This window comes from Melanotaenia boesemani, chromosome 17 (assembly GCF_017639745.1).
Source record: "Melanotaenia boesemani isolate fMelBoe1 chromosome 17, fMelBoe1.pri, whole genome shotgun sequence".
Lineage (NCBI taxonomy): Eukaryota > Metazoa > Chordata > Actinopteri > Atheriniformes > Melanotaeniidae > Melanotaenia > Melanotaenia boesemani.
This window is the reverse complement of record NC_055698.1, coordinates 18,069,585-18,089,213: the sequence shown is the minus strand read 5'-3', so window position 1 is coordinate 18,089,213 and position 19,629 is coordinate 18,069,585. Positions and strand designations below refer to the sequence as shown.

Below are 19,629 nucleotides of genomic sequence, written 5' to 3'. Positions count from 1 at the left end.
TTAATGCAGACTGTCCTGAGATGTTTACATTCATTCTGCTGTATTTATGTGACACTTCACTTCTCTCAGATTACAATTTCCCATCTGAATTAGTAAAGCACTGCATGATCCACATGGAAAGAGATCACGGATGCATTGTGTCGCATATTTCTATTTAAGATATGAAGTCTTTTATATGGTGGAAAAGCTAAGACATTACATGCTTTATTTTTTGCTGGTATTCATCTATATAAACAAATAAATGTTTTTAATAAGTTTATTTATGTTTTGTGTAAGAAAAGAAAAAAAAATCGATTAAAATCGGAAATCGGATTTGGTTATAGAAAATCGGAGATTTTATTTTTAGGCCATATCGCCCAGCCCTACACACTGCTAATTAAAATATAAACAACGGTCAGAATACTCTGTTTAGCTTCAGTAACCACAAATCATTGCATCTCACCATAGTGGTCACTTTGTAACACACAGACACACTCTCACACACACACACTGTTTGCCCAGTCAGGGTAATCCCAAACACTGGGATCTCTTCATACAATAGTTCATTAAGGAGACAATGGCATTGTGTCAGCTAATGACAGGGCTCCTCCCTGCCTTTGCTCTGGTCTGAGATTACTAGCCCCCCCCTCTCTCTCTCTCTCTCTCACTCACACACACACACACACACACACACACGCAGGTAGGTCAATATTAGTAAAATCAGAGGGTGAAAACTTAGATCAGTGGATGTAATTGAAAGAGAACCAGTGTGAGGTCAATCTGTGTCAAATCCTATATGAACTTAATTCTTGGCGTTAAAAGTCCTGGAAGTTATAAATAAACCACCAGGAGTTAATTTCTCTAGCACTTAGATGCCTTAGTTTTCCTGTTTTCTGTGCCGTAGTGTCCTGAATAGTCTTTAGCAGGTGAGGTGGGCCTCTACCTGTCCTAACAGCCAATCAGAGCCGCGCTCCGCCCGGCAGCTACCAATCAGCGGCAGACTCGCCCTCGCCCTCAATTCTTTTTACAGTGAAAGAATTTCAGCCAAAGTTGACCTGCTGCCATTAAAGCGAGAAAAAAGTAAATATTACAACGCATGGCAGCAGGATATTTGTTGATATTTGTCATAATCCGCATGCAAACTGAAGACGGGACGAGAAAAGTGATTGGCTGCAGGGGACAAAAGCGGCTTTACCTGCCAGGTGGAGGCGCGGAGGGGAGACGGTCATAGAGAGGGGCAGGGGGAAAAGACGCGGGGCGAGAAAAGTCGACTTACTTGTAGCCCAACTTCTGGCAACACGCTCACTCTAATACCTGCTCCGACTTGAAAGTCCAGTTTCGCAAGGAAGAATCGTAGAGGAAGCAAAAAATATGTCACAGGAGACAGACAAGTAAGTGATCGAGGCGGAGGAGAGGATCTTTGATGTTTTCTACATGAAGGAAGAAACTTGTTTTCTGCTCAGGCTCTCATTAAATCTTTAAATCCAGAATGAGTTTGACGGATTTGGGACGGAAATATAGGGCTCAGTTGCCGCCTACATCACCTGTGGATACTAATTTCTGACAAATTTGAAACCATTTTAGGCCTAAAGGAAAATTTGACAAGCAAACTTTGGCGTCGTGGATTCTTTAGAGTGGAATTCGCCATTTTTTACTGATGGAGAAGTCCTCAAAATTACAAAGATTGTTTTTCATCAACATTTTAATTTAATAAAAACAGATTTTTAGTTCTACTTATGGATTTTTACCCCGTTTTAGGCATACAGTAGAGTGTGTGATGGGTTAGAGGACATTTTTTTATTGCCTATGGCCTATGGTGTTGCTTTGTAATACTGTAAACTTCATTTTTCCATTTACTGTTAAGAAGAAATTAACCTTAGACTGATGACTTAACGACTGAAACAAGTGATATTAAAAATAATTAATACTGATGCCAAGATAGTCATCCTAAAAATAGCTATACTGCACGGTTATATGTTCACCTTATTTTGCCTCTCTGTACTTTATTCTATAACAAGAGCTGCTGTAACAAGTGAATTTCTCCACTGTGAGATAATAAAGTCTAATCTAATCTAATCTAATTGTTTATAATTATGTAATGTAGTTCTAAACTGAATTTATTGCAATAATGATGATCAAAATAGATCTCATTGTTGTGTCAAGTACATAATAAAAGGGCTCAGGAGTTCCTCACTGTTGAATCTGTATTTTTAAAAGTTGCAAGGATACAGTTGTGTGTATTAAATCATGAAGCAAAACCTGTCAGAAAGTGCCTGCATGCCACTGATGTTTCCATCACTTTGCAGAGTTGCTGTTTTTCAGCATGCTGGAGAGACAGCAGGTGTCTGCCACTATTTTGACATGCAGTGTTAATATTTTGGAAAAAAAAATCCACCAGAGCAGAGTTGGTGAAATTATGAACTTCATCTAGATGTATAATGTTTCTGTGAACCCTGTACCTGCTACCGTGGTTGCCATGGAGATACTTGGTATCGCCTAAATGTAAAATGAGTGAAAAATTTATTAGCTGTGAGGTGGGAGAGTCATTCACCAGTTCTGGAAAAGGCTCAATTATTTTTTTTAATGGCTTGCATTAATATGAGTCCACAAATCAGAGGTTCATATATTTTATTTGGTTGCTAATTAATTACTTAATGTAAATTAAAATACATTTAATTTTATGAAGTGATTTCTTGAGTAGATTTCACAACCATTAATACACTCCTGATTAATATACTTTGATGACTTCAGGTTAGTCATTTAGATATTTGTGCTGTTGCCACATACATTAGGGAAAATAAACATTATCATGATGATCACTGATATTGTACCAATGTTATTTATTTTGCAAGAGTAAGCCGAGAAACTCAGAAACTTTCCTTTGATTGGGTGAGGTGAAAGAGCTGTTGTGGCAACATTGTGTTTAACTAGTGTGTGATCTCACCTTAAGTGGGACCAAAGAGCAGTGAGGCAAACACATACACACAAAACCTGATAGGTGTGAAAGCTACTATAGATAATCATTTAATCTTGAAGTTCTTTCTGAATCAATAGTATGATAAAAATAAATAAATAAATAAGTAAACACAATGACAGAAAAGTTTTTTTATGGTTGTTGGGAGTAGAAGATCAGTAGATCAATCAGATGAATGAATCTAAATGCTTTGGCTTGTGTTTCTGTTGCTTTTAGTAAGCGTTTGGTTGTGGTTGTCCCCAATGAGACCTCTTTCTCTGCTGTGCGGCGGGCTTACACCAGCGAGGATGAGGCCTGGAGGTCATACCTGGAGAACCCACTGACGGCCGCCACCAAAGCCATGATGAGCATCAATGGGGATGAGGACAGTGCCAACGCCTTGGGCCTGCTCTACGACTACTACAAGGTTAAAAAAAACAGTCATGTCATACATCATATGTCTATGACTTAAAAGGCATTGAGGATGACAAGGCTCATATTATTCAGTCACAAGTTGATGATTATGATACTTTATCATCAAATGTGTCTGAAATCCTTTTTATATCCCAGCAGCTTCATGTATAATATCACAGAGAGACAATATAAGACTACTGCTGCAAAAACAAAGTTGTACAGAAGTCTGATGTTACACATGGTACATTAAAGACTAGTCCCAAAAGAAGAAGAAACTGTTAAATATAGTTTTGATTGATTGATTTTACCTCTTTGTGTTTTTGCAGGTGCCCAAAGAAAAGAGACTTTTGACTGTCCCCAAAGTTGCTGAACTTACAGAGGAGCAGGAAAAGAGGTCAGTAAATGTTCTCTCATTGTCAGAGACAAATTTCCACATGCACAGACAGAAAGTTCATGAAAATATGCTAAAGATTTTGTTTCTACCGAATCATTCCTGCTGCATCTTATATGTAATCTAGCAGTTCAATAACCGTAGCGAAAGCAAAATATAATAAGATTGAGTATGAAGGGGTTTACCAGGAAACACTTTCCTTACAACTAAAACACGACGAGATAACAAACTGTCATTTTTAAATGATCAAAGACAAGTACTGTCAGTATCTGAATGTGAGAAAATGTCACACTTGAGCAAGTCTATTTTTACTTTGAGCACTGAAACTGTATGAAAGGAGCAAAGTCTGGTCCAAGGCCAATAGAAACCTACCGATCCCTGACGAATAAGAGGAAACAGAAGATTTGATGATACAGTTAGCTCATGCTGTTAGAACACAGTCCTGCTATCTGTTTACCGATAGTAGAAACAAAAACATTCCCTCATTTCTATTTAAATAAGAATTCATCCTTACATTATTATATTACATCTGCTGTCAACGTAATTATTGGTGGGAATCTTTAAAGAAAAGCAGCTTTCAGGCTTCTCAAATAAACATACTTTAAGGGCCCATTTAGAAGTTTTGTGTTTTATTGTTCTTTCTTCCTTATAATATTTGCCAAAAAAAAGTTAAATCTAAATTATTTACATCTATTATTATACTAAAGCATTTATAAAATGATATACTACAAATAAAAATCATATGTAGTAATAAATCACTTTTTTAAGGATTTTTTCTTCTGTTTTAAGCTGGGCAATGTATAGATCCCTTCATATTCTAATAAATGAAGCTATAGTCGTGTTTGCTCAAGATTTTCTGAGGTATTTCATGAAAGATGGGTGATGCTTGCATGGAAGGAGCCAGTTTTTTCCATCTTTTGTTTCCATACTTTGCTGCTGTTGTAAAGCTGAAATTGTAACACAAGCTTAAGCTAGTTCTAATGGTGCTTTGTTGCTTTGGAGGCATAATACATTTTTTGTCAACCACTGATTGGAGGGTGTTGGCTATCACTGCCACAGCTGTTCAGGTCTTTGCTTGGTGGTAAACAGTTTCCAATATAAACTGAATCAACATGTTTTCCTTTGTTTATACTGCATTCAGGATTTGATTCAAATAGGTCCCAACAGCCAATTTCTTTAGCTAAGCTAACTCTAACCGATCATAGCAGAACACCTCGTCATTTATGTCTCTTTGCATTAAAAAATAAAGACAAAATGGGGACCAATTTGTAAAAGACTGCTCCGGATGAACTTATCGGGAAACTCTGTATTTGTTTGCTAAACAAAATATTGCTTGATTATGTTATTGTAAGTTTTATGTTATTTTTTAAGCCATTTTGGGTTGAGGTAGGGTTTGGATCAATACCAGGTAGAACAATAGGTTTTCCAGCAAATCATTTCAGATGCTTTCAAAAGAAAATACATCCCAACTCTTGATCAACCTTTGTTTCCACTCAGGTCTATGTTGCCAAGCAAACCAAGCAGCCAAAACGAGGCAGAAACAGTGGACAACCGTGTTCAGGTTCTCAAGTCTGTTCCCGTCAACCTGTCACTGAACACAGAGCACCAGGAGGCTACACGGGAGCAGTTCAGCACCTCAACAGAAGCAGGTTCAGTAGACGGCTCTCCTGCTGTGGCCGTGGTGAAGGCTGAAGTGTATGCCCCTGTCTTCATGGCAGGAGCTGGGCTCCACTACAGGGTGGAAGGAGAGGAATCGGCTCGTGTGGTCTACGAACAGAGCCCATATGAGGTGACCAACGTCAGTCACAGCTCATACATGAAAGAAGACCAACAGAGTCCACCCGACAGCCCTTATGAGGAGGAGACAGACAGGGTAAGAAAGGAAAGAATATGGACATGAAATGTACCGTTGTTTTAAAGGCACAGCTGTACCATGAAGATGGTTAAACTAGGTAAACATAGAGCTATGCAGACAAAAATGTGGCTTACTACGTGTAATTCTGGTGTAGTAAAAACAACAACTTCGATGTCAAAAAAGTCTATTGATTTCCACTAAAAAAAAAACTTAATAGACCAGCTTGTAGTGCGGCACACAGGAGCAAGCTTTCCTACAAACCACAGATTATCACAAACTGTGCACTATGAGGAGACACTTTGACAATCCCATCATACGTAGTGATGAATCAGATATTAAAAAAAGGAAATAAAGCAGAGCAAATCTGAATGTGAAGAATGATAAAGACCGTTAAAAGCTTCCTAACCTGACAAACACCCTTTGAATGGTCATTTTGTCTGTTCATTGTTGGTTCTGAACTCTATTCATTAAAAATGGCTGCTGCTTTTTGTGTTTTTGCTCATTTGCTGCATTGTTTTACCAGTTCCTCTCAATTGGAATAAACTTTCATAATTTCCTCTTTCTCTTTGTTTTTTGGCTTTTTTCAACAGAAGTACCTCTCACCTTCCTCCCTAGCCACAGATGACTTCTTATTTCAACAGGATGGAGTGTAAGTCACTGCAATGAGTCAGCCCTTGTGTATCACAGTACAGTATAAGCAAAGTGTTTACGTTTAGCTACAGCCTGCACTATTAGATGTAAACAGAGTGGAAGTGATCTATCAAGGAATGCAAAAGTGAGCTTTTGCAAAGGAATTTGTCCTCTGTGGTGATGTTATCTCATGGTACTTTGTTTTTTGTGATCACATCTATCTCTTGTGTGTGTGCAGTGACAGCTTCCAGTATACGCTGGACGCCACTCGCTCGCTCCGTCAGAAGCAAGGCGAGGGACCAATGACCTACCTGAACAAAGGCCAGTTCTATGCCGTCACGCTCAACGAGCTTAGCGCCAACAAACGCCTCCGTCACCCCATTAGTAAAGTCCGGGTGAGCTGGTCATTTCCATCTTCATTTGATTATTTTACCACTATTTAAAAACAACAGATCTTTCATATCTGAATATTGCACACTGTCATATTGCCTGTTTAAAGAGTACAGAAAGCATATTTAAACAACCTCAGTACGGATTCTACGTACTGTTAAAAGGAACTAATCTTGGGAGCAGAAATACTAGCTTCCTGTATTGTTTCTTTCAAGGACATGGGTCTGTTGGTAGGATGGGGATGAAAATAAGGATAGTATGGAAACAAGTATGTGCAAGTGTTTGAGTTTATAGAAGGGTAAGACAAACCATAAAACCTGAGATACAATATATACAGCGAATAAGGACATTAAGGCTTGTAATGAACCTCAATGCTTCAGAGTAGACCAAGTCCAGAGCATGAAGGTATTACAAAGCATGTGTGTAAATGGAATCACCAAAATGCAGCACAGACATATAAAAGACAACTGCAAAATCTCTTTTTGGCCTTGAAATCTTGATTCTAAAGAAAAAGTTTCAGCTTAGTTTTAATACTACAATTATTAGCAGTTTTATTTATCCAAATGATGGATGTGAAAATGAGTAATGTGACAGGCATAGTTGGTGCTTGCTCTCTTGAGCCATGTGGGGCTTTTAAACAACCTTCTGTGAAAATAGGTTTCATTTTGGCTGGTCAACTGTGTTGTTTTAAAAGTGCTATATAAATAAAGTGGAGTTGGAATTGACTCTAATATATACTGTAACAGATATGCTTGTAACCGTATATCTGTGATAACTGGTTGGTTGATCGGCCTGGCTCTACTTACTGTACAAAGTGTGTTGCAACATTTTAAGACCATTATCTTAATAATAAGATAATATATTAGTATTTAATGCTTTTTTTTTCTTTTGCATCCTAAAATTCTGCCAAAATGAACACTAAACTGGCAGACAGACTGATTTAGTTAAGTGTTTCTTAATTAGGAACAACAAACACAGCAAGACCCATGGCCCATGGAGCAAAACACATCAGATAACCATCCAATCAGACAGTCTAAATTAACTCTGATAGAGTGCACCTTGAATGTTGATCCCTAAGCACACAACAAGATGTACAAGAAACAGTGGCAAAAATGGCAGGTCAGAGCTTTTAAGCTAAGGTAAAAAACTGACATTTTGCATTTAATTATCATCCATAGATACAGGATAATACACCTTCCCTGCCTTCAGGACCAGAGCTTTTAACCTTGTACTCTCGCCAGATTCAGATTTTCTGGCCCACATTCCAAATATGAACATCTGGCAGTCTTTATATATTTAATATGTATTGACTAATTATCTTATTTATAGATGCTGTCAAATCGAGTAGAACTATCTTCACTTGTCACAAGCAGAGTAAAATAATTAATGTGGCCAGCTGAAGTGAAACAAGTGCCAATATAGATACATTTTAATCTTTCAGCCCATATTCATTTTGACAGTATTCCTGCCTTGTTCCCTTCACAGAGCGTGATCATGGTTGTGTTCAGTGAGGATAAGAACCGCGACGAGCAACTTAAATATTGGAAGTACTGGCACTCTCGGCAGCACACAGCAAAACAGCGAGTCTTGGACATTGGTAAGACTTTTGTTGCCCATCTTTTGTAAAAAAATGCTAGATTTATGCGGTTGCAAAAGTTGGAAGTTGCTTTGTGAATAAACAAAGCATTACCAAATGGAGAGCAAACAGGCCTCCACCCAACTGTCTGCCTGTGGCTCAGCTGGCCACCATCATCCTACATCAAAAAGGAGGCTGGTCTGTCAAACACACACACACCTGAGTCTCTTAATGTCAAGGTGTTACTGGGACATGCAACGTAAATCCTCTAATCCCCCCATCATTCCCTGAGAGACTGAGCAAAATACAGATTTGTTAAAAACATGACAAGCTAAACCAGCCAGCCGTTATGTCTTAAAGTATTTCCCACGGGTATACATGTACCGATATGGAGCTGTGCAGACTTCACGTGTTGACTTTTTATCTGCCTTCAGTTTTCAGTTGATGCATTTGAATTTGAACCGACTTTCTACGCCTTGTTGACTGTATGTATGTGAGAAGCTTGTTGGCGGTTTGTATTTGACAGGCTCGGGCCTGCAGAGCAGGCAGACATTCAGAGGTATGTGGGAGATTTGTGGAAGAAGGTAGATACACACAAACATACACACACCTCTATGTAGCTTGTTGGGACAAGGAGAGGAATGTTAGCCAGAGTGTTACAGCAACTTGTGTTGGTCTATTATTTTAATCTGAATTCCTATGTTTACGTCAACCAAACCCAATCAGCCTACAATTCACATGCATCTTTATATCTGTTAGAACAGCCGAACGCGTCATGAGATAAATTTTAAAGAAAAGAAAGAGTCAATGGATGGATGGATGGATGCACTTTTTTCTTTTCTCTGAGGGGATTTACAGTGACAATGTTTAGTCAGCTTTAAACGAACTCTGGTCCGATAGGACGGTAATTTTGGAACAGTTCGAATTTGCATTAGTTGCAGAACAAAGAAGCAAAGTCTGGTCTGCTTGAAAACTGGAAGTTCACTCTGGTCTTATGCACTGACGGTGTGAATGCAAACAGTCCATCCAGTGGACAAAAAATAGGAAGTTACATTGGACAGTCAGATAACTCTGTCTCTCTTGCTCACACTGGACGTATTCTGGTAAATTTTAGAGTTTAACGCCAAACTAAAAACAGAAAACAACGTTGGTGTTGCAGTGAACGAGCTGTTTTTCTGTGTGGCCAATCAATGAGCCAGATTTTCTCCTTCTTTCTTGTTGTTAAATGTTGTTACTGCATGACATTGTTCAGGCAGTTTGGTTCACTTGAGTAAAGTGCAGTGTGAAAGCAAACCAAACCAAATGGAGGTACAAAATCTTTTAAATTTCCTGGGACAATCAAACCGAGTCCCCCAGATTTTCCTGATTTCAGTCTGTCTTTAAGGTAGTGTTGGTTGGTCCACCATATCGTTCCAGGGAGAAATATATCTCAGCTACTGGATGCAGCCAATTATTGGACCAAAATTATCAATCCTGATGTTTTTTTTTTATTATTATCTGACTCTACTGTTGTAAGAGGACGTTTATGAACCTGTTGGAATTACAACAGTTTCTGCTTTAATAAGTCAGAAATTTTGTTTTGATCTTTCTCTAACTCACAATCACAGACAAAAATTTAGATGGATGAAGATAAAAGACCAATTTAAGGATCTGATGGAATAAAGATCTAACAGATCAAAAATGAAACTGTGGAGAAAGTCATGCAGACTTATATGTGACCAAATGGATCTTGTTGTTTATTCCAAACTTTACAGGAAGCAAATTGAGGAATGCAAAGAGGGGTTAATGTTGGATCAACAGATTTTTCTGGTGAAGCTGCATTTTTAACCATTTTTACTCTGATTGGGGCAGCTTGTCTATGTCTGGTGAAAAAAAGATCACCATTACCTATGCTTGAGTCATGGCTGACAGACAGTATTAGATTTGTGAGGGACAACATGCTTCTCAATAAAGTGAACATGAAGCTTAAAAGTCATATTCTATACCAAGACTATTGGGATGTCTTACATTATTTCATTTTCACGTGTGACTAAAGTGATAACCTGAAAAGTTGCTATCTTTATTGAAATGCAAAAAGTACTTATAGTTCAGGCTGGGAAAAGTGTGTGCAAATTTGGTGTTCTTCGAATCTTTTGCTGGTAGTCAGGTGCTTCTGTTGCTTCACACACAAGCTTAAAAGTGTGGGATGTCTGGAACAGTTTTGTTGGAACATTCCTCCTCTTATCATTGTGTAAGTCTCATAAATATCTTCAGGAAATTTGCGATGTAGGTTTTTGTGGTTGAAAGAGTTTTTACAACTAATAAAATTCAAGATGGCACCTTCTTTTCTCAGGAAGGTCTGAGTGATTACTCATCGTGTTCAGTAAAGACATATGAAGTACAACTGTGTGTCATAATGTTGATTGCATTTGTTGACAATAGTGACTCAGATGTAGATCAGACCACAATTTTTAAGTAATCAAGTAGATTACTTGGTTCCACAGAAATCACAGACTCTTGCAACAGTTCCTCTTATATATAAATTATCACCTGGTTCTATATAGTCATCAGTGCGTGTGTCATGAGGAAGAGTGATATCCTTTTGAGGACGAACCACCATGCTGAGAAACCGAGTCCAGTGATGGAGGATGGCTCTCTGGGTCGAATGACATACTATCTGCCATCCTGTTAAGCTTCGTCAGCCTATAGCTGGATGTAACTCAAAGATGTCCAAATATCTGGTTTGAATAGCAGTGAAGGATGAGGGGGTGAGGCCAATGGATCGTGCCCCTGGGCTGTGTCGTTGAATGGATCATTTGAATGGGGCCATTTAATGGGGGATGTTAGCAGGGAGGCGTGTTGAAGCCTGCCCTGCAGCTTTGTGCACCTGCTGAGGAAGCAGGAAGTGTTGATGCAACAACGGTCAGGATGATGGAGGACATCACTAAAGGACCTGGGGGCTGTTCTGAGATGTGACCTGCAAATCTATAAAACTGTAGACAATGATTTGCAGACAAGTAAACATAAGGTTAGCATCTTTCAACTTCCAGTGTACGCATTTTATATCATTGACATTCAGTCCCACAACACATTTGAAACTGAGCGAAATTGTCATTGTTTGTAAACTGTTATGCTTGTAATTGGCACATTTCTGTTTTTTCTTTTGCACATTGTAAATTTTGAACATGAGCATTTGAATAGTATACCAGTGAGCGCCATGGAGTCTCTCCTACTTGTTGTCACAGGTCAGCGATAGGTAACCGATGCGGTCAGTTGGCCTATAATTCGACCCTCAGAGTGGAATTAGCCTCCTGTGTTTCCGCTTACTGCCTTTGAAGCCCAAGTTTGTTTGTTCAAGCAGATAAGGCTTTATCTTCTGAAATTGAAGTGTGCCATTTGAGTGCTTATCTTAACAAACAATAGCTACCAGCTTTTGTCTTTTATTGAGCTGCTCATTGTGTGTTTTCATGAAGGGAGGTCTGATGCTTGAGGCACATTTGTTCTACATGTGAAGTTGTGCAGGAATTAACCATGTGCTTGTTTTTTTTTTTTGTTTTGTTTTGTTTTTTTTCTAACAGCTGATTACAAGGAGAGCTTCAACACAATCGGCAATATTGAAGAAATAGCCTACAACGCTATTTCCTTCACCTGGGATGTCAATGAGGAAGCCAAGGTACAGAATGCTAATGTTACAACCTGTTTTGGTTTTTTGTTTTTTTTGTGTGTGTATGTGTGTGTGTGCAGGAGTTAAATGTCATTCTAAATTTTCCCAGAAACCAGTCTACTATGTTCACTCTCACTGAAGGTGTGTTATAATTGTGAAAAAGCAGAAGGACAGGTTTTTTTTTTTTGCGCTGATTCAGGTGCAAGCAAACAATTGCACTCACTTGACAAATGAACCGGTTTTCAGATGTGATGCAAGCATCTGATCTGTATTCACTACAAACACTCAGAAGTTCACTTTAATATTGATAATAAAAGTCTCTGATGTTGCGATCAGTGCAAAACTCAGTCCTAAAAGCCGTTCCTTCTCTTCTACTATGTGTTATAAAACTAATGGGCAGTGTTGTGTACTTTTTCCATGTTTGCTCTTTGTCTCTGTGAAGCCCACTCCTTTGTGGCCACTCCTTAAATGGAGCCCCGTCAGTGTTTGAACTCCAGAGTGCCCCCAAGGGCCAACACACACTAGTCCCTGTCCCCACCCTCCGTTGTTTGTTTTGCCCTCATTTCTGTGTGAACATAAGTGACTATGTGTTTGTTTGGTGTGTGGGTTGTGTCTAACAGTGTTTATATTGCAATAGCTGCCTTTAGACAAAGACACTCTTTTGCCAGTATTTACCTTCTCTTTCTCACTATCTCACTAATTTGTCTTAATATTATAACAGTTAAGTGTGAATAAGCCTCTTGAAGCACTTAAACTACTTTTTTTTTCTTCTTTTTTTACTTTAAAACATTTTTGAATGCATCAGAACTATGCAACTACTGAAAAAGTGAAGTTTACATGTCAAATGAGGAAAATATATTGAATATCAGAACATTTCTGAAGATATGGGTGTCAGTGCAGCTACTGCATGGTGAGCAATACATATGGTTGAACAATTGTTGCCATAATACTGTACACGTATTATGAAGGTAGCCATGATGAAATCTGTTACTTGCTTGCTCGGTTGCTATGGTGATGGAGCAGGTCCTAATGAGTGTGACAGAGGGGCTGTGCACAGGAATGCTATCTGACACCCAAAGTTGCATAGACAAAAAACTCAAAAATTACCCCTCAAACTGATATTCGAAAGCTATAAGTCATATAGCAGACATTGTCCTCACTGTATGATCTAAAGGCTCGATCATGAACTGCCAAGAACCTGCTACTACTGTATGCAGCTAAATCATTCAGCTACAACTCATATACAATCAGAAAGTTATTTTAACAACCGTAAAGTAGCATATGTGGTCCCTGTTTAAGCAGCTCATGCACACAGCTAACAAACAATGCTGCTGTCCACGATAATGAAGGAAATGGAGCGGATCGCCTGCTGCGTGGTTTGGAAAGTTTCATTAATTAATTTAATCAGATAAATAAATAAATGCACAATGCTGACAAATGAATGCTATTCTTTTATGAGAAACATCAGGAACCTTATGGAAAATTTTAATGTAACCTGAAAGTGGACTTGTTTAGGGCTCCACCTTAGAATATCAACTGAGTGTCTGGTTTTATGGTGAGTCTAAACAAAGGAAGGGTAATTGGAGCACTGTTATCATACCTGTGTAAGGCTTTTGATAGAGTCAGTCATTTGATATTTCTTACAAAGCTTTTGAACTACAATTTATCAGTCAATTTAAGTGACTGTATTTAGCTTATACATCTGTTAAGTATGACGATGCAGGGATTTTAATGTATGCAGATGACTCAGTTGTATATACTGTAGATATGACTAATAGACTTAACAAGTAGTAGAACACATCTCAGACTGGCTTAAAGCTTAATGTTTTACCCCAAATATTGAGAAGACTGTCACAATGTATTTCACAAGGAAATGTAACTAAAGATTTGTGTCATTCAATAAAATGTAATAATAATAATGGTAAAATGCAATGTAAAGTCAAATACTTTGATCCAGTTAATTGTATACAGATATTTTTAAACATATACTGCACTTATATAGTTTTCCTATAATCCCTTCAATACATGAAAAAAATCTATACCTTAATTTGATTTTGAGTATCTGTTGAGCTTTAGTGCTATGTGTGTATGTTTACCTGCCATGTGTGGTTGAATTTAACTAGTGGTTACATCTGGTACAAAGCATCTCTTTGTGCATGGTCCCTAAAAGTAAACATGATTTCTAGATACACAGAAATACACAGACATTTCTGTTCAAACTGTGTACAGAAATACACAGAGAGAGAGAAATTATGCTCAAACTACATTATACAAATTAAGCTCTCTATAACATTGAGCTTTACTATCAAGTGCATTAATTCAAGAGATTTTTAAAATTTCAAGTTTAGAGATTTAAATTAAGCTTTCCCCTTAACTGCTGTAGCTCACAGTTTTTATGGTTTGAGTTAATGACCAACCACCATGGCTTTTGTTGTAGATGTAATTAACAACAAAAGCCCAAGATTGATGGTGAGTTGTGTTCTGATTCAAAGAGCAAGAAATGCAACACTTTTGTTACATATTTTCTTTTGCAAATGATGACACCAGTCAAATCAGGAAGAAAATTGCAACTTTTCCTTTATCTGTTGCTCTGCAGTTAGCTGAGTTTAATCTACTGAGATATCTGCCAAGCAGAAAGCAAACAAGTTGAAATGAATTTTGTTTGTGTTGCTTAGAAGTCTGAAAAAATTACACTTGTTAAATTTTTCTCCTAAACTGATCTTCAGTTATGGCTAGTTCGTAGTAGCTCAAAATAGTTTTTACAGACTTGCTGTAAAAGCAGACACAGTGTTGACTCAACATACGTTTCAATGGCAGCAAAGTGTAATCCCAACTGATATTTACCCAAATATACAGCAATTTGGAGAATATTCTCTATACCTAAAGAGAAAGTAGGTTTTTAGATAGATATGTTTACTTATAGTTTAAATAAAGTATGTAAATTTCTCCTCTCATTCCTTGTGCTGCATCCCTGGAAGATCTTCATCACAGTCAACTGTCTGAGTACAGACTTCTCCTCTCAGAAGGGCGTGAAGGGTCTTCCTCTGATGATCCAGATCGACACGTACAGCTATAACAACCGCAGCAACAAGCCACTCCACAGGGCCTACTCACAGATCAAGGTTTTCTGTGACAAGGTGACAAATCGCTTTTTCTTTAAAAGTCTTGCAGAGTTATCAGTGCATTACTTGTAGTTTATGTACTGCTACTGGAAAAGGTCACTCAGTCCCCTTGACTAGGAAGGCTATGACCTTTAAAGAAAAATCTATGAATTCACTCAGTAAGCAGCACCTCTCAAAATATAGCAGTAGATTTTTTATATTGTTCACATGTGGACTAGGAAATGGAAATGGAGAGATTAAACAAATAAAATCTAAACATCAACAATTAATATATAGCAAATTTGAACATTAATATGCTACTAACAGCTTTCTGGATTAGCCTCAGTTCAGTCATCTCTTGTGGTCCTTCCTGTTTAAGCTGCTGAGTGTTACTAATGGAAAGGGCTTACCTTTTATACAAAACATGTGCTAAAGAGTAAACTGCATTTTACTGCAAAATATTGAGACCTTCAGCCGCAGTGTGCACTTTAACTCCTGACATCAGCCCTCCCTCTAGTGGTCAGAGTGCAGTGATCCTCAAAGCTCACCTGAGCATACTGAACAAACACCATGAGCTCTTAGCATATTGTTTGGCTTGTAACATTTTCACAAACCAATGTCTCCTTTTTTTACTTTATTCAGGGAGCAGAGAGGAAGATAAGGGATGAGGAGAGAAAATTACTCCGTAAGAAGTCAAAAGGTTTGAGCCACAAAATAAAATTTAGCTCTTAGGTGCATGTAGCTGTTATAACTTTATCATTTCTACTGCAAACAGCTTCCCATCCAGTAAATATAAGATAAAGAGTTAATTGATAAGTTGTCTTCTTTGTTGCTTTCTGATCAGGAAAAGATGGTAGTGTTGGGGTGATAACTATTCCCAAAAAGTCAGACACCACCTACTTCAAGATCATGACAGACTTGGAGGCCCAGCCGGTACTTTTTATCCCTGATGTTCACTTTGGCAACCTGCAGAGGGCTGGACAGGTAGACCTTCTTTATATTTATATTTATATTTATCTTTATCTATATGAAGGGACTTTAAATATATATATACATATCATTTTAACATGACCAAATTTTGATTTAGGTGTTTTAATTCATGTCATTTTTATGCATTTAGTTCGACACTTCTATTGATACATACTACTTTCTTTCTAGGTGTTTACCTTCAATACAGAGGAGATTGAGAGAGAAGGGTGAGTGCATAAACAGGAAACATGAATTTACATTAGCTCATACAAATATATGGCATGCAAATAAAAGTAGATACACATACCCACCTCACACAGACGAAAGTGCATGATGACATGAAGTAAAAAAGTGCATACATTGTGGGTGTAGCAGAAAACATGTTTATATGTTTTCAGTAGCGTGCTGGTGAAGAGGATGTTCAGGCCATCAGATGAAGACCTGTGTCCGTCACCTCACAAACAGATCAAAGAGGAGACGCACAAGAGAGGTACATAATGGCGGCTCCCTCCGTTTTTTCTTTTTTTTTTTTTTATCTTGCGTATGCATGAAGAAATGATCCAGTCCAGGGACCGGAGCTGTGAAACTTCCAGAAAAGATCGTTTGACTTTTCTGGTGATTTAGTTCACTGTTTACATAAAATCAGACCTGAACAAGAGACACTTTCTTCCCAGGTCAACTCATCCTCTTACATCCAGTAATTTTCCATCATGTTTGAACGTCATTACCAAGATTTTTTTTTTTAGTATTTATAAAAGTTATATTTAAAAAGGCAATTTATCTAATAAAATCCACAAATCCACTGTGCATACTAAGATGTGACGACTACGTTTTATAATGAATCACCACCAATCGCTGTAGCATCTCTCCTAAAGAGGCACAGAGTAGTTTTTCATGAGCCTTGTAGATGCTTAAATTTCCATTTTTCTTAGCTGCATGGGCATAAAATGAGATAATCTGAGCTCATCCTTATCGAAGTGGAGAAAATTACTTTTGAGACAAGGTCCACTGATTCATACAACCTTCCACAGCTGTCATCTTTTTGTTATAGAAACATCTTATTATTCTTAATTATTACCTATGTAGGCAACGTATATAAATAAATAAAAAATAACGCCACAAGGTTTTCTACATGTTTGTTTTGCCCAAATAGAAACCCTTAATGTGACATGCTTGAAGATTCTTGAAAATCATAGCCTAACATGACAAACAGTACAAGTGATCTAAAATTGTCAGTGCTACAAGCCGAAATCAGTGAGTCACACAGACATATATCTCAGTGTTTTATTCCATAGGCATATCTTCTCCCTCTTGTCTGCAGTGCTGCTGTACGTCAGAAAGGAAACAGATGAGGTGTTCGACGCTCTGATGCTGAAGTCTCCAACACTCAGAGGCCTGATGGAGGCTGTGAGTGCTGCCTTTCTGTCCACATGTGTCAAAGGCACAGTTTACAGAGCGCATGTTCACAGGTTATTTTTGTCATTGACAGATATCTGAGAAGTATGGTGTTCCCACGGAAAGTATAGCCAAAGTGTACAAGAAAAGTAAAAAAGGGTGAGTGAGGATTCATGTTAAACATAAAGGGCTACTTTTTAGCTTTCTCAATGTGTAATGAGTGTTTTGTGTTTTATGACAGAATCCTAGTGAATATGGATGATAACATCATTGAGCATTACTCCAACGAAGACACCTTCATTCTCAGCATTGAGAGCTACGCAGACGCCTACAAGATCATACTGACAGAGATTTGACAGCTTGTCAGCAGACCTGAGAGACTGCAAGATAAGTCAAAGGAGAAGCTGTGACTACTGATAAACTGACATACGTTATTGGAGATACAACATTGGTGGAGCTTCGCCAATGTTTTAAGGTCAAAGTGGACTCCACTGATTCATCTCCAACATTTACACTATGAAGCAAGTCATATTTCCTGTGCAGGAAGATGATTTAAATAAAAAAAAGGGGCATTTTTGTGAACTGGTAGTGAACAACAGATCCATGTCCTCCAGTTTTATTGAATATTTTTTATTGTATTAAAAAAACCTTGTATGTTTTTTCTCATTCTGTACAGACATATTGTTTTCTTTTTGTTTGTTTGTTTTTGCCAAATAACAAATCAGGAGCAGCCTCATGAAGTGCCTGATGTATTTTAAGTAGCTACAACTTCAATTATTTGATCCCAAGTAACTTAGCAGCTTATTTGCATGCCAGATTTATGTTTTAATAGATGTGTTATTATTTATTAAGTTTTGCATTTCTAGAGCAACTTATCTAAGAATTTCAAGTACTTTAGTGCATTTCAGCGACTTCCCCTAAAGTCACCATACTCAAGGAGTCTTTTTTCAGCCATTAAATATTTACATGTCAACAAATAGCTTTGGTGTAACTTAGTAGAGCCTTACATGAAATGATAATGATTAATGAACATTATAAACATCTCATGGGGGAGAATTCGTACATAGCTGTAATTTACTGTGTCATATGCTTGGATGTGTTGAAAAGTTAATAAATATAAGTTTAGAAAAACTAGCATTATAATTTCCTATTGGGATTAATAAAGTATTTTTATTCATTTCATTTTCTAAGTCACGTTTTATTTTTGTTTACTTTGTTTTATTATTTTTGGGTGGTTGTGCGTGTACTACATTAGTAAATGGGAGATAACTGATTGTAGTTTTTGTGCTGCAATCGTTAAAACCTAATGCACAATGTTTGCTAGTATGAAGTACCACTTGGCTGCTAGTCAACTAAGAAGAAATATGGCACAAGCCAGTTGATGTACTTCAGAACATTTGAGAACTTTATACACTACATTACATTTGTTTTTTTCTCTGTAGAAAGAGGAGCTCAGAAAGAGTTTAATAAAATGTAGCCTTAACTGGCTAGCTTTTAGCATTAGTTGCTCTTTTAGCATTTATAAATTTTCACTTTAACATGTTGTTGTCAGTAAACTTCTACATTTTTAAAAGTATAACTTACAGAGTAACATAAATCTAAATAAGATTCTAGTTGCTGGTATAAAATTTGACACTTTTATTTTGTTTTTTATTGGGTTTATTTCCATGTGTTAGCATGTTAGCTAATAACAAACTAAAGATAATGGAAGACATTAAACTTTTACCATGAAAATCACATACTTGATTATTATCTTTAAGAATCTTTTCAATCTAATTGGAACATGTGCTTAAACTTTTGAAATTAACTACATTTTACCATGAAAATGACAAAACTGATTACTTTTTCTTTACTGTGACAATTTTACATTCTAAAAATACAGGTTTATGTGTAAATGTTGCATGACTGACTGGATAGAGGTAGTAAAAACTAAACTAATTGTAAGGTTCCCACTTGTCTGAGAGAGGACACAGATGGGAAAAAATTAAACAAAAGTGTTAAAATCTCAAAATGAACCATTATTTTTGATAAAAAAAAAAAGAAAAAGTTAACTTAAATTTTGACACAAGTCAGGCTTCCATAATTTCTAGTCCAGCAAAATTATATAAATTCCACAATTCAAAATGAATAAGATTTAAAAATAATAATAATCATTTTAAAAAAAAGTAAAAAAATCTGATTATCAAGAGGAGCCTTATACCCATGCAGCTCCATCACCCTGCAGTTTAATTTATTTTATTTTATTTTTTTTTAATCACACTCAGAGAAAAGTCAGGGAATCAAAATGATTCTAATTATTCTTTGAAAATATACAGTCATGGTCATTAAAGGTG

General features: G+C 37.2%; 1 protein-coding gene across 4 annotated transcripts; it reads left to right on the top strand.

Annotated features, from left to right (window-relative positions):
* The first annotated feature begins 1,019 nt into the window (after positions 1-1,019).
* grhl2b (grainyhead-like transcription factor 2b) lies at positions 1,020-18,478 on the top strand. Of its 4 annotated transcripts, none has more exons than XM_041967342.1 (16): positions 1,020-1,370; positions 3,170-3,359; positions 3,673-3,740; positions 5,235-5,610; positions 6,183-6,241; positions 6,461-6,617; positions 8,098-8,209; positions 11,746-11,840; positions 14,810-14,968; positions 15,575-15,632; positions 15,777-15,916; positions 16,091-16,128; positions 16,300-16,391; positions 17,223-17,308; positions 17,391-17,455; positions 17,538-18,478. In XM_041967342.1, the coding sequence occupies exons 1-16, from the start codon at positions 1,351-1,353 to the stop codon at positions 17,650-17,652; spliced, it is 1,830 nt and encodes a 609-aa protein (XP_041823276.1). In that variant the 5' UTR covers positions 1,020-1,350; the 3' UTR covers positions 17,653-18,478. The 4 variants fall into 4 exon arrangements, with proteins under 4 accessions (XP_041823276.1, XP_041823278.1, XP_041823275.1 ...); XM_041967344.1 differs by lacking the exon at positions 1,020-1,370 and adding an exon at positions 2,156-2,320; XM_041967341.1 differs by lacking the exon at positions 1,020-1,370 and having other exon boundaries at positions 2,336-3,359; positions 16,303-16,391.
* Positions 18,479-19,629: the final 1,151 nt, after the last annotated feature.

Coding starts and splice junctions, on each gene's coding strand:
- grhl2b (XM_041967340.1), top strand. CDS start 3,129: ATGAATCTAAATGCTTTGGCTTGTGTTTCTGTTGCTTTTAGTAAGCGT. Junction 3,360..3,672: donor TGCTCTACGACTACTACAAG/GTTAAAAAAAAC, acceptor GTGTTTTTGCAG/GTGCCCAAAGAAAAGAGACT. Junction 17,309..17,390: donor TCAGAGGCCTGATGGAGGCT/GTGAGTGCTGCC, acceptor TGTCATTGACAG/ATATCTGAGAAGTATGGTGT.